Here is a 12,981-nt window from a genome sequence, read left to right on the forward strand (position 1 = left end):
GAGCCAGACCTGAGAATCTCCAAACCCCAGGCTTTTACTTTGCAATTGTGGATTAAATAATTTATGACAGCAATTTCTAGAATTATATTGCTTGGGATGTGATTGTGTTTAGTAAAATACCTTTTATTAGGTGCTCACCTGATTATATTCTGCCAGAATTGTGGGGGTTGAGGTGCCTAATGTTTCTTAGCAGACAGCAACACAACCCATATTTTCCCGTAGGAGGTCATGTCTCAATCATTACAGGGTAGTTTCTAAAACTAATTAACCCTGTGACCTGCCATTGTTCTTAAGGTCCACTGGTAATTACTGTTAGTGGCTGTTGGCTATCCCCAATGGCACATGATGACTGGAGCCAATCAAAATGCATATTTTACCTCATTGAAGTGATTAATGTGTTCATAATTACAAGTGCCTCAAGAATGGCGAGCAGCCTCAATTCTAATGATTGTTCTTTGTGTGTAGATTTCATTGGGAGACAATAGGGTTTGGGGTGTTTTGTTTTGTTTTGTTTTGTTTTGTTTTGTTTTGTTTTGTTTTTCAAGACAGGATTTCTTTGTGTAGCCTTGGCTATTCTGAAACTCACTTTGTAGACCAGGCTGGCCTCAAACTCAGAGAGATCTGCCTACTTCTGCTCTGCTTCCTGAGTGCTGGGATTAAAGGTATGTGCCACCACAGCTGTCCCCATGACAATAATTAAAAAAAAAAAAGATAAAGCAGACATCAGTTCTATCAAAAATCAAATGACATTTAAAAGGTCAGCTGAGAACTTGAAAGAGGCTTTTTGGTTGTCCTCCAAGTCCCCTCCCTGCTTGGTTCCCACAAGAGTGAGAAGAAGATAAAGCCAGCTATGGCTGAATCATGGCCAGAGCCCTCTCTCCATATACAAGATGGTGACCATCTTGTACAGGCAGGGTCTCAGCTTTAAGTATATCTGGATATACTTAATGTGAACCAGGTAGGTAATCCAAAGGGAAGGGTGTGAGTTTGTACATGTGTGCCTGCAAAAAGAGGGGAAATAGCATCTTTTAAAGCCAGCTCTGATCAGTGAGACATTTATAATTTAGTGAGGGTTATATTTGATTTTGCAAAGCTGTGATAGCACAAAAGGAAGTCTTTTGTTTTTCAAAAGCTCTATTCAGCATGTATATGTATGCATATGTATATGTGTATATGTATGTATATGTATGTGTGTATATGTATATGTGCATATGTATATGTATTGTGCATATATGTGTGCATATATATATATATATATATATATATATATACACCCATACTAGGGAAAAATACATGGCTGCGTATGAATGACATTTTTATATCTTAGCTGACCAATTGGATCTTTTAAATAAAATTTATTTAGAATAATATTCCTAGATATGTATTTATTGATTTCTACATTCAATGAAATAAAATGTGACTGTGGGTAGTCAGAAATTTGTCACAGACCATTGTAAAATAATGATTTCAAGATGAAATGAGGGGGCTGGGGAGAAGGCTCAGCAGTTAAGAGCACTTCCTGCTCTGCCAGAGAACTAGAGTTCAGTTCTGAGCACCCACATCAGTGGCTCACAGCTGTCCATAACTCCAATTCCGTGGGACATCGAGCATCCTCCCCTGGCTTTTGTGAATCCTGCATTCATATGTACATATCACACACACACACACAATTTAAGGTAAAATAATTTAAATTAACAAGAAATTACTTTTTCTTTCACCTTTAAGATGATGAATTTAAAAAAAAATCCTGACTTTCTGTGTATTTAATTCTAGGAAGCTCTCGTAGACTGCTATAAACCAACAGAGGTAAGCAAATTATTCTACCAAGTGTTGTGTTGAAATTGTTTTTTGTTTTGTTTTGTTTTGTTTTTGGTCAAATCCATTTGCCTGTTTTGAAAGCTAAGCTACACTGAGTGAATAGAAATGGTCAGTTTCCACCCATGCATGCCTGTTTCTCTCACAGTGCTAGCTTCATTATTTCTAAGCCTAACCCTGTTAGGTTTAGAAAGATGTTATTGGTGTAGGGTGTGCTTATGTTTTAGAGGACATTGTGAGGCAGTGCAGAGTTGCTATAGAAGGCGAATGTAGCTTATGACTTTATGGGTACACATTTAAAAAATGCTTCAAATTGGGCTGCAATGTGGCACAGCAATTAAAAGCAGAGGCTGCTTTCCAGGAGGCCTGGGTTAGGTTTCCTGCAGCCACAGAGCAATTCACAACCATCTGTAACGCCAGTTCCAGGTGATCCAATACCCCATGCTGCCATCTGTGGGTACCAGGCATGCACACGGTGTATAGACAAATATGCAGGCAAAAATCACACATGTAAATGACCTGTATTAGGAGAGAAAGATATTATGTTTTGTCTGGGTGTTCATCAAGTGGTGTCTAGTATAAGAAACAATAGATATTGCTGATTAGATATTTGATGTAGAGATAAAGATTTTGATCAGTTATAAAATTATAAGTCCTCCCCCACCCCCGCCAAAGACTTGGTTCCTGTGTAAGTCAGAGAAGTTGGAAGATCTGTCAGATATTTGGAGATCACTTACTGTCAAAGAGATAAGGGTGACTCTTCTGAGTTTTGAAGTGGTAAACTCTGGAGAAGAAAATATGTATTGAAGACTGTATAAATATCTGTGTTTTATGATCATTTGGTTTAAGGGTAGATATCAATTTTTGAGCTGTGTATTTCAAGCCCGAGTTTTGATTACATCCTATAGAAATTTAACTGTTTAATTTTGTCTATTAAAAGTGTGCTTGGATGAACATGACACACATTCATACTCCTGAAAAACCACCATATGTCATAAGGCCAAGAAAAGAACGCTTCCCTTTCCCCTCCCTCTCTCTAGAGGCAGGTATCCCATTTCCTTTCAGTCATTGTGATTTTCCTAGCTATGTAGTTACTGCTTTTATCCATCATTGACTTTCTGGGAAAGATGATAGTTCTCTTACTATCTATGTAATTTCTTTTTATTCATTACTTTAATAAAATTAGATAGGAGAATTTTATTAAATCAATAGTTAAAGTCTGTAATATTACCATTTAAACATGTTTTCACTACAGAGCCAACAGTAAACTAGGGCCATGGCTCCTTACATGCATAGGTGCACTAGCACCTGTGCATGTGTGTGTGTGCATGTGTGTGTGTGTGCTTGTGTGTGTTCAAGTGTGCATGTGTGTGTGCTTGTGTGCAAGTGTGTGCAGGCGAGTGTGCATGTGTGTCTGTGTGCATATGTGTCTGTGTGTGTGGGAGTGTGTGGTCCTTTTTCTTGTCTATTTTTCACCCATTGTCTTTATTTCTCCCTCAGCTTTCTGATCTATGATTTCTTCTTATTTATAAATCACCTTTTAGATGGAACATTGAAGCTCATTCCCATTCTCTTTTCCATGCCCTTCGCCTCATACTCAGCTTTCTTACAGACTTCCTGGACTTGAGTTTTTCTAGCACTCTTGTTGACATCTTAAAGTGTTATCTGTCTCATATCAAACATCTCAGATTTCTTTATGGGTTTCCATTTGTTTCAGTATTTTCCCCTGTTTCAGTAGTCAACATTATTCTCCTTGAGGATTTTAATCAGGTGTTTTACTTTTAACATTATTCTGCTTATTCTTGGGTCTTATTCTGGTGTGAGCAGGTTGCCAGGGAGACTTTTTAATGCTGCTTTATGTGGCATAAGATAAGGGAAGTATAACCGTGAGCAACATAATAATGTTGGTCCCTTAAGATTCCATTACAGTGAGCTGTCACTGTTGTTGCTATAAATGCAGGGTATTTACACAACAAAAATCTCACATTTGTTCCTGAGAATAGAGCCCAACTTTAAATGACTCGAAGTTGCGTGAATATCTTTCTTTGTTCCCCTGGGAAGATTGAGGTTGTGTCAAAGTGATTGTTCCAACCCCTGGCTGGAAAGTTGCCAGCTTGACTTCAGGCTGTTTGGAAGAAGGAGGCAAGAGAGCCTGCTCCTTAGCTGTTTGTAGAATAGAGCTTCTTTATCTACAGACTGTTGAGTATGAATATGAATTAGAACATTCTGATATTTGAAGAGCAATTTAAAGTTGATATGTTGGGTTAGACAAGACTGCTAGGGATGTAGTTGAGAAAAAATGAGGGCTGGACATGGGGCTCAGTGTGGAGTGCTTGCCTGGAATATTAAGTGTTGTCACCTGAGTCCTCTGTCCTGCCTGGTATCCCCCTTGGGAGCAGGTGAGAAAGCAGCAGCAAGGGCATTTACTAACTCTCGGGGAACACCCTTTATATTCTCCACCCTCACCCAGTTGGTCCTAAGCAAGCATGTCCTCCAAGTGGCAGTTCCTGATTGGCTACCATTGGCCAATCTCTAGGCTCTCAGGCAGGCTTCAGTTTGTCCCTCATGTGAAAGTTGCCTCTGTGGCTGGGGGGCAAAGGGGAAGCACTTGCTGTTTACTGACTTATGAGGATTTGGCCACCACCCTGCACAGGGTGGAGAGTTCCATCCCCAGTACTAAGGAAATTAAAAGGCAATGGATCATGCAGATGGGTAATACACAATATGCAGAGGCATGGGTTGCTGTTGAGAACCAGATTGGAAGGCGGAGAATGTTGCTTCTTAGATACCCACTCTGTTTTTGTTCAGTTTCCCTCTTGGGTAGATGGTTATGTAGCTGACAAAGCTTAGGCTGTCAGATTTATATTTTGATGAGTCCCATAGACCACTACCCAAACAACCCCTTTCATGTCCCCTGCTTTTTCCCATGTCTAGGGATCAAAATCAATGACTCACAGCTATGCAGGTAAGTGAACGTGGAGGGTCCTGATCCTGCAACAATATTCATCTAATTTTTTTTTGAGAGTGTGTGCATTTATGTATGCCTGTTCACGTAAGTGTGTGTATGTGTGTGTGAAAGCAACTGTGGCTACCTCGAGGCTACGGGTCAACCTTGCCTGTCATGCCCAGGTGCTGTCTATCTTGGTCTGCTTTTATGCTTTGTTTCTTTGAGAGAGGATCTGCCAGGGTCCTGGAGCTCTCCATGTGGGCTAGGTAGGTGTCCTGGCTAGTTTTGTGTCAACTTGACACAGCTGGAGTATTCACAGAGAAAGAAGCTTCAGTTGAGGAAATGCCTCCATGAGATCCAACTGTAAGGCATTTTCTCAATTAGTGATCAAGAGGGAAAGGCTCCTTGTGGATGGTGCCATCTCTGGGCTGGTAGTCTTGGTTCTATAAGAGAGCAGGCTAAGCAAGCCAGTAAAGAACATCTCTCTATGGCCTCTGTATCAGCTCCTGCTTCCTGACCTGCTTGAGTTCTCATCCTGACTTCCTTGGTGATAAACAGCAGCATGGAATTGTAACCTGAATAAACCCTTTCCTCCCCAGCTTGCTTCTTGGTCATGATGTTTGTGCAGGAATAGAAACCCTGACTAAGACAGTAGGCTAGGCTAACTAACCAGAAAGCCATAGGGAATCCTCCAGGCCTCTGCCTACCCAGTGCTGGGATTAGAGTGTTAACTACCACACCAGGTTGGGGGTTGAATTTCGCTCTTCATGATCTCACAGCAAGCTCTTGGCCAACTGGTTTATCTACTCAATGTCAGCCTCTGGTCTTGATACATAGGCCTGGGAGATTTAAAAAAAAAAAATCAGCCTTTGACTATTCTGAGAGGAGGGAAATGAGCTGGAGTTCCCAAGAGGGCATCTCTGGATTCTTTTTTTAGCTCATGGTTTCAAAGAATAGAAGTGCTGCCAAGTGAGGGAGTCTGTTCAACTTCATTCATCCTAAAGGATGCTTTGAGAAAGGTGAAATGCTTTGCCTTTTAGTAGATGCTTGTAAGATACAGCTGTGTGACACCTGGACTAGAAAGAAACATACTGGCTTCTATTTTTTCAGAGTTAAGTAGCTCACATTGTATTAACCTATATTGCCCTGTTTCATCCACAGCCATCAGGTGAAGAGGGTTTGGGTAACTTGTCTTCAGTGTCAGAGCAGTAATCCAAGGAGCCAATAGTTGACTCTGAGGTCTAACACTGGGGCTTGTGCTCTGTAGTGCTGTCCTGTTTGTCCTCATGAGTACCTTGTCTCAGAACTTTAGAGAATTCTATCTGATCTGAACTAGATGCTAAATAGTTAGGCATCCCTCCTTTTAAAGCAACCATTTCTGGAGGTGTTGTACTTGATCAAAGTTACGTTATACATGATCATGCCACTTGAGAGTTTGGAATGTAAACAAGGCATCTTTGATGATGTAGATAGAGTTGTTTATACAACCTTACCACAGAGGGAGAAGAGATGGTGGAAAGAGAGTGAATTTTGATTGTGTCTTTGGGGAAAAACGAGCTGGTGCTGAGTAATTTTTTAATAAGGCTCTCAACCTCTCTGAGCCTCAATTTCCTCTTGTTATAGAGGCTCCTGTAAATAGAGGTACTCATAACTGTCCCCTAGCAATTCAGTAAGGGTTATTAACAGTGATAATTTTAATGGCAATAACGACAATAGCTAATGGATTTATAAGCTGGGAATTAATTATGTACTGAATATTTCTTTATTAATATATTAAACATTTATTAAATCACTCATGGCTTAGTATTTTACACAGACTTAGACTTCCAGAGCAGTTTTAGATTCACAGTGTAATAGACCAGAGGGTATAAAAATTTCCTGTCTATATCCCCAGCTTCCTCAATTATCAACAACCCCCCACCAGAATGGTGCATTTGTAAGTCCTGATGAGTTCATATTGACACTTGGTAATCACCCACGTCCATAGTCTACATAGGGCTCACACTTGCTCTTGTACCTTCTGTTGTACTTTCTGTGGTTTTGAGAACTCTCGGCTTGTGTTCATCGTAACTGTGTCGTACAGAGTAGCTTCACTGCCCCGCATTCTACACTGCCCTGCATTCTGCCCTCCTATCCCTTTCCTCCTTGCAGGCCCACACAACACTGTCTTTGCTGACCCCATGATTTCCTCCTGTTGGCACCAGCTGGAGTCTTGCAAGATGTTACCCCCACAGCCTGACTTCTTCATACTCAGACATTTCAGTCTCCTCCATGGCTTTCCATAGTTTGACAGCTCACACTATTTTAGTTCTAGATGATACCCCCAGGTCTATACCTAGTGCTCACACATTAAAGGATGCTTGACTTGCTTTCAAGTGTTGGCAGTGCTGCTCTGAATACTCTTGTGCAGGCTTTTGTAATGATAAGTTTCTGTGTCCTTGGGATAAATTCCAAGGAACATGTATTGTACCTTAAGACTATATTTGGATTTTTCGGGAACATACCAAACCCTTTTGAGGTAGGCAGATGGTTTTTTGTTCTCATCAGGAATGAATATTCCTCCTGCTTCAAGTCATCCACAACACATTAACAACATGTTAATGTTCTCGACTTGTGGTCGTCCTGAGAGGTGCATATTGATATATCTTTGTTTTTAATCTAAATTTTCCTAAGACATGTCATATGGAACACTTACTTGTATACACATTTGCTACCTATATATTTCCTTAGGGGAGAGATATCTAGTGAGATCTCTAGTTCAATTTTTTTTAATGGGGTTTTTGTTTTTGCTGATGTTGGATATCAAGATGACTTTATTTTTATTTTTTATCTTACGATTCTGAGTGTTTCATCTGCATGCATTTAAGTGGATCACATTCATGCAGTGCCCATGGTGACAGAAAAGAGGATTTCAGATTCCCTGGAACTAGAGCTACAGGCAGCTGTGAACCACTATGTGAGGGGCTGGGCACCAGACCCAGGTCCCCTGTAACAGCAGCAATTGTCCTTAACCACTGAGCTGCCTCTCCAGCTCCTACTGTTGTGTTTTAAAAATTCTTCAAGAGATCATTGGTATAATAGTTGTGTATCATATACAAAGGAGAGAGTGGGAAACACAGTTTGTCTTGGCCTCCAGGCTTTTATTAATGGGAATGTCTTTTCTTCCACTCTGTTCTTTCTCTCTGGAGTGTCATTTATACAACAGTTTATTTAACGAAGCCCAGCTTATCAGTGCTCTCTTGCATGGATTTTTTTCTTTGCCTTTGTTGATGTTCCTAACACTCATCACTGTGGACAACCACTACCGTTTTCTCCTTCAATATACATCTTACTGGACTGCTATTGTTTGACATTTAGGTCTATCTTTGGTCCATCTGAGTTTCTTTTCGAGGAGAGTGAAGGGTTGTCTCTACAGTATTTGCTTTTATCTTGAATGTGCATGTCCAGTTTGTGTCAGCACAAGTTGTTCAAAAGTTTTTTTTTCTTGCCTCACTCTTATTATTGCCTTTGATCCTTTATCAAAGATTAGTTGATTACATTTCTATGGGTCTATTTCTGGCCTGTCTATTCTGGGTCATGGCTGGGTTTCTCTTTCTCTTATAATACTACACAGTCTCAATTACTTGAGCCTTACAGTACATCTTGAAGATAGATAGCATCCTCTCTCTAGTGGCTTTCTTCTATTGGTCCTGTGATAACGGTTGTCAGTCATGTGTCTCTGCACTTTAGAATTGGCTAACAATAACCACAAAAGAACTTACTGGGAGTGGTAAGTGAGATTACATTCAATCTGGAGGTCAAGTCGAGAAGAGACATCATATTTGAAAACAGTATATCTTCTTACCAATAAAGCTGGAATGTCTCCCTCTCTTAGTTTCTTTCCCTATTGCTTCAATAAAGTACCCTGACAAAACCAAATTAAGACAAGAAGGGTTTTTCCTAGCTTACAATTCAAGGTACAGTTCAGTATGGTGGGGAAAACGGGGCAGCAGAAGCTTGAAGCAGCTGAATTTGTCACAACCAAGCCAAAAGCAGAAAGCAAGATGAGTGTCAATCCTCAGATCTCTCCATGGTTCTCCAGTTTCATATGGTCAAGGACCCTACCAAAAAAAATAGTACCACTCAGAGTGGGAAGGTCTTCACACCTCATTTAGTCCATTCAAGGCAGTCTCTCATGAGCATGCCCAGAGGCTAACCTAAACCTAGGTAATCCTCCTAGGTGTTCTTGGAGGCTTGTCACCTACATGATTGTAGATATCACCAAGTTGACAGTTAAGACTAAGCATCACATCTGCTATTTTTATTGATATCGCCTCAAGCTTAGGGATTCTTTCCTTAACTGTGTCCATTTTACTTTTGAGCCACAAAAGGTCGTCTACATGTTGGTGAGTGTTTTTCCTCACCAGGACTTCCCCTCTGCCTGTCTGACTATTCAGCAGAACCTTTGGTACAGTACCATAGTTGGTTTTGATTCTTAGTCCACTATGTTTCCTGCTGTTTTTTCATAATGATGGTTGCTGTTTCTTTAAACTGTGAGATTTGACCTTTTCTGTTGTCTTGTATATCTGCTTAATGAATTGGGTACAAGAGACTTGTTACCAGTCATTAGTAATAGAGGTCTGGGCTGGGCAGGCAGTGAAAGCATTCTACAGCCTAACAACACAGTCTCAGCCTTTTTGGTGAGCTATTGTCCCTGGACTGTCCAGTTCCTTCCTTCCTTTCAGTCTCCACATCAGCTCTCCTACTGTACCTTCCTCTAACCTCCCTGGACCTTACCCTGCCCCCCAAAAGATAGAGCCAGCTAGAGTTGGTTTTGGTCCCTTCTGTCAAGTTTCTTAGATTCTAGAAACACAAAGATTTTCCTTTGATGTTCAAATTGAGGACTTGGGGAAACTCACTAAATGATACGACCCCAGACCCAGGTCCCCTTAGGTTTTTTAATCTCTCCAAGCACTTTGTCATTTGTGGATGGGTCTTCTTTCAGGTTTTGGTTCCCAGGGAGACAGAAGCTGCTCCCTGTGGTTTTTCTACGCCCTGTTGTAATTCTCTGTATTCGCCCCCCCCCCACTCATGTTCATGTTATTGGTTTGCCCTGTGGCCTCACCTCTCTTACAGATCTAAAGAGGAGTTGCTGATCTTTCATTTGGCTGTTGGCTTTTTTACTTCATGGTAGGAAAAAGTTTCCATATGGATACGTCTCAACATCAGACTGGAGACAGATTCCGCTGTTATCAGTTAAGGAATCTGCTACATAGAGAGGCTGCCAAAGTTTCCAAAGCTTGTCAATGAACAGGTCAGAGTATGCATGGAAACCCATAATGTAAAGATAATGCACAAGAGGGCTGTGACCTGCCCACTGAATCTGAATCTATAGAAAGCCTCCCACTTACATTCAAACATTCAAAATATTCCAAGTCACCAATTGCATTTTTCAATTGCTAACATCAAAAAATGACTTTCAAAGAATGTACTAATTTCTGACAAGTATACTGATTTGGGCATTTCACCCTCTGCCATATATTTTCGGCCATGGTTTTCTTCTCTGTGTGTCACAGGCTGACTACTGAAAGGACTTTCATTTCTTCACTTTCAAGTCTTAAGATCACATAGCTGTGCCTCCATTATATAGGAGTAAGAGACAGAAAATGTGTTTGGTACCTACAGGAGGATCCTGCCTTCAAGATTGCAGGGAGTGGCAAAACCAAGAATGGGCTGTTCTGAAAGGGGCCTGCTCCTAGCAGAAGGCACCCATGTCACTGTTCAGGGTAAACATCATGTTTTTCTTTCAGCACCTGGGTGTCATTTGCTCTCCCAGTGGTTGTGCTACAAGCATGCCTTTGAACAATCAAAGCCCATCAGTTGCTATGGAGCTAGGGGTCTCCAGGATGATTCAGAGGCAGTGGTAGTGAGAAGCATTTCCAAGTCCTAGTTATGTGTATGGTCATAGAAATGTCAGGGCCATTTCTATGAAGTAAACGTGCTATGTTTTAGAAGTAGAAACCATCTGATGCTTTCTGGAAGACAGCCACTCTGATGCCTTTCCTCTCACCCCACCCCCACCCCAGTCCTGTGCATAGAAAGGCAGAGTCTGCTTGTTTGGGCCTTGTGCCATGACATCACTTTTCTAGGGGCTTTGGCAGTAGCTGTGGTTAGCTTGTCATGTTCATATCTAGTTTATGCTGACATGGACTGACCCACAGTCTTCCTTGAACTGGCTAGGGTGGAGAGATCACCTGAACAGAGTATCGACAACACCGGAAGCTATGTGGGTGAGTTAAATACTCACTGCTATTTAAAAGGCAATCTCTTGAGAAGGGAGCTTGGGTAGGAATTTCAATGCTCAAAGTAATGTCAAAATAGGGAAACAGGTCATCACTTCCTTCTGTCAGCTCAGCAGCTTCTGTCAGTTAGGAGCCAAAGTGTTTGCCAGAGTGTGGCTCAGAGGAACTGCTCCAACAAGGAGCAGCCAGGTTGCTCAGCTTAACAACTCTGAAGTCTCAAGCAGGAAACCTTGTGTTATGCCTCTGTTAGGCCCTTCCCATCTGCCTATGAGACTTCTTCTAAAGAGCCATCAGTCTGGGTCTGCAAAAGGAACAGATCTTGACCAAGTAAAGGACTCCACACCCCACAAAAGGATCCCCAGATAACTTCTTGCCTATCCATAGTTAATAAAATAGTGTTGCCTAAAGAAAAAGTCACCATAAACATGAGTATACAGAAACAAATTGGATACCTTCAAAAAACAAAACAAAATGAAACAAACAAACAAGTAAGCAAGCAAACAAACAACAACAAAAGAAAAAAACAGAGTCATAAGGCACTCCACTCCAGTGCTGAGGCCATTGGTGTGAAAGCCATGAAGTTCTGTAGAGTAACAGAACAATGAATTCTACAGGATTGGGTTAGTAGTGAGATCCGAATGAGCCTTTATCAGGTAGCCTAAAAGATCTCAGTTCCTGAGTGCCCTGACTGTTAACTGCACATTTTCATTCTATGCCTCTGCCCTGCTCCCCCCTCCACTTTTAGTTTTACAAGACCAGATTTTTTTGTGTGTGTGTAACAGCCCTGACTCTTCTGGAACTCCATCTGTAGACCAGGGTGGCCTTGCACTCACAGAAATCTTCCTGCTTCTGCCTCCCGATTAATGCTGGGATTAAAGGCAAGTGCCAGCACCATCGGTACCACCACCCAGCGTTTTGTATTGTTTTGAGGTTTTATATAGGCTAAGGACATCCGCAAATTCATTACATAGCTGAAGACAACCTTGACCTTCTAATTCTGCTGCCTGTATCTGCTGAGGGCTGGGGTTTTAGGTGTGTACAATGCTGGTCTTGTGTGGTGGTGGAGATTGAATCTAGGTCCCAAGTTTGCTAGGCAAGCATTGTGCCCACTAAGCTACATTCCCAGGCCCTTCCTGTTCTAATGCACCAGACCTCCCTGCCCAGTATGTGTTGGAGCTGACATTTAAAAGAATTTCCATGCTCTTTCTCCCCCTCGACGCTTTTCTCTGTACTCTTACACAAGGAACATCAGCTTCCTGCTGGTGTATGTATAAAACCCATTGAGGTGGTCTTTACAACCCAGAAGTATTCCCTAATAGTAGTTAGGGACAAAATTTTTTGTCCATTTCCTGTTTGGTAAAGATTCAGCACTCTACAAAGTTACAGAACGGTCCATAAGACTGTCCCCACTTCAAAACCAATTACAGGTTTAGGAGTGCCTCAGGTGAACTTTGTATTTGGTGATTTAATAGAGGAGCCCACAGAATCATTGAAATAAGTTATATTTCTTATTCTGATAACAGATAAAACAATAGTTTGGAAGAGATTCCAGGAGTCAAATATGGGATCATCCTGGACATATTTGGCTTCTAGTTTTTTCCTCCCAGTAGAATGAAGAGTTAATTTTGTTAGCAACGTTGTGTGATATCATGTGCAGAGTAGCAACCGTGAGTTTTGTCTGAGCTTAGGTGGCCAGAGTTTGTCTGGTGGCTCCAGTGTTTTGACATGATTGACCATCCAGAGAGCTAACCTCAGTCCTCAAGTGTTATTCACGAGCCAAAAACTTTGGACCAAAACAAATCAGAAGACTTTGAGGAAGATCTCCTAAAGTGTTGCGGCCTGCCCGCAGTCCACAACACGAACTGTTCAACTGAGAATGGCAGTTCGCTGAAAAGAGAGGAATCTAGACGGGGCGGAAGAAAGAATGGAGCTAAGACA

At 41.4% G+C, this 12,981-nt stretch overlaps 1 protein-coding gene across 1 annotated transcript in view; it reads left to right on the forward strand.

The window, feature by feature from the left end:
• Positions 1 to 12,981, forward strand: part of Ppp1r14c (protein phosphatase 1 regulatory inhibitor subunit 14C) — a 92,560-nt gene that overhangs the window by 55,932 nt on the left and 23,647 nt on the right. Inside the window, exon 3 of the mRNA XM_021175239.2 lies at positions 1,774 to 1,806. Within this exon, the coding sequence (XP_021030898.1) occupies positions 1,774 to 1,806 (33 nt within the window). The remainder of the gene's footprint in view (positions 1 to 1,773; positions 1,807 to 12,981) is intronic.

This window comes from Mus caroli, chromosome 10, assembly GCF_900094665.2.
Source record: "Mus caroli chromosome 10, CAROLI_EIJ_v1.1, whole genome shotgun sequence".
Lineage (NCBI taxonomy): Eukaryota > Metazoa > Chordata > Mammalia > Rodentia > Muridae > Mus > Mus caroli.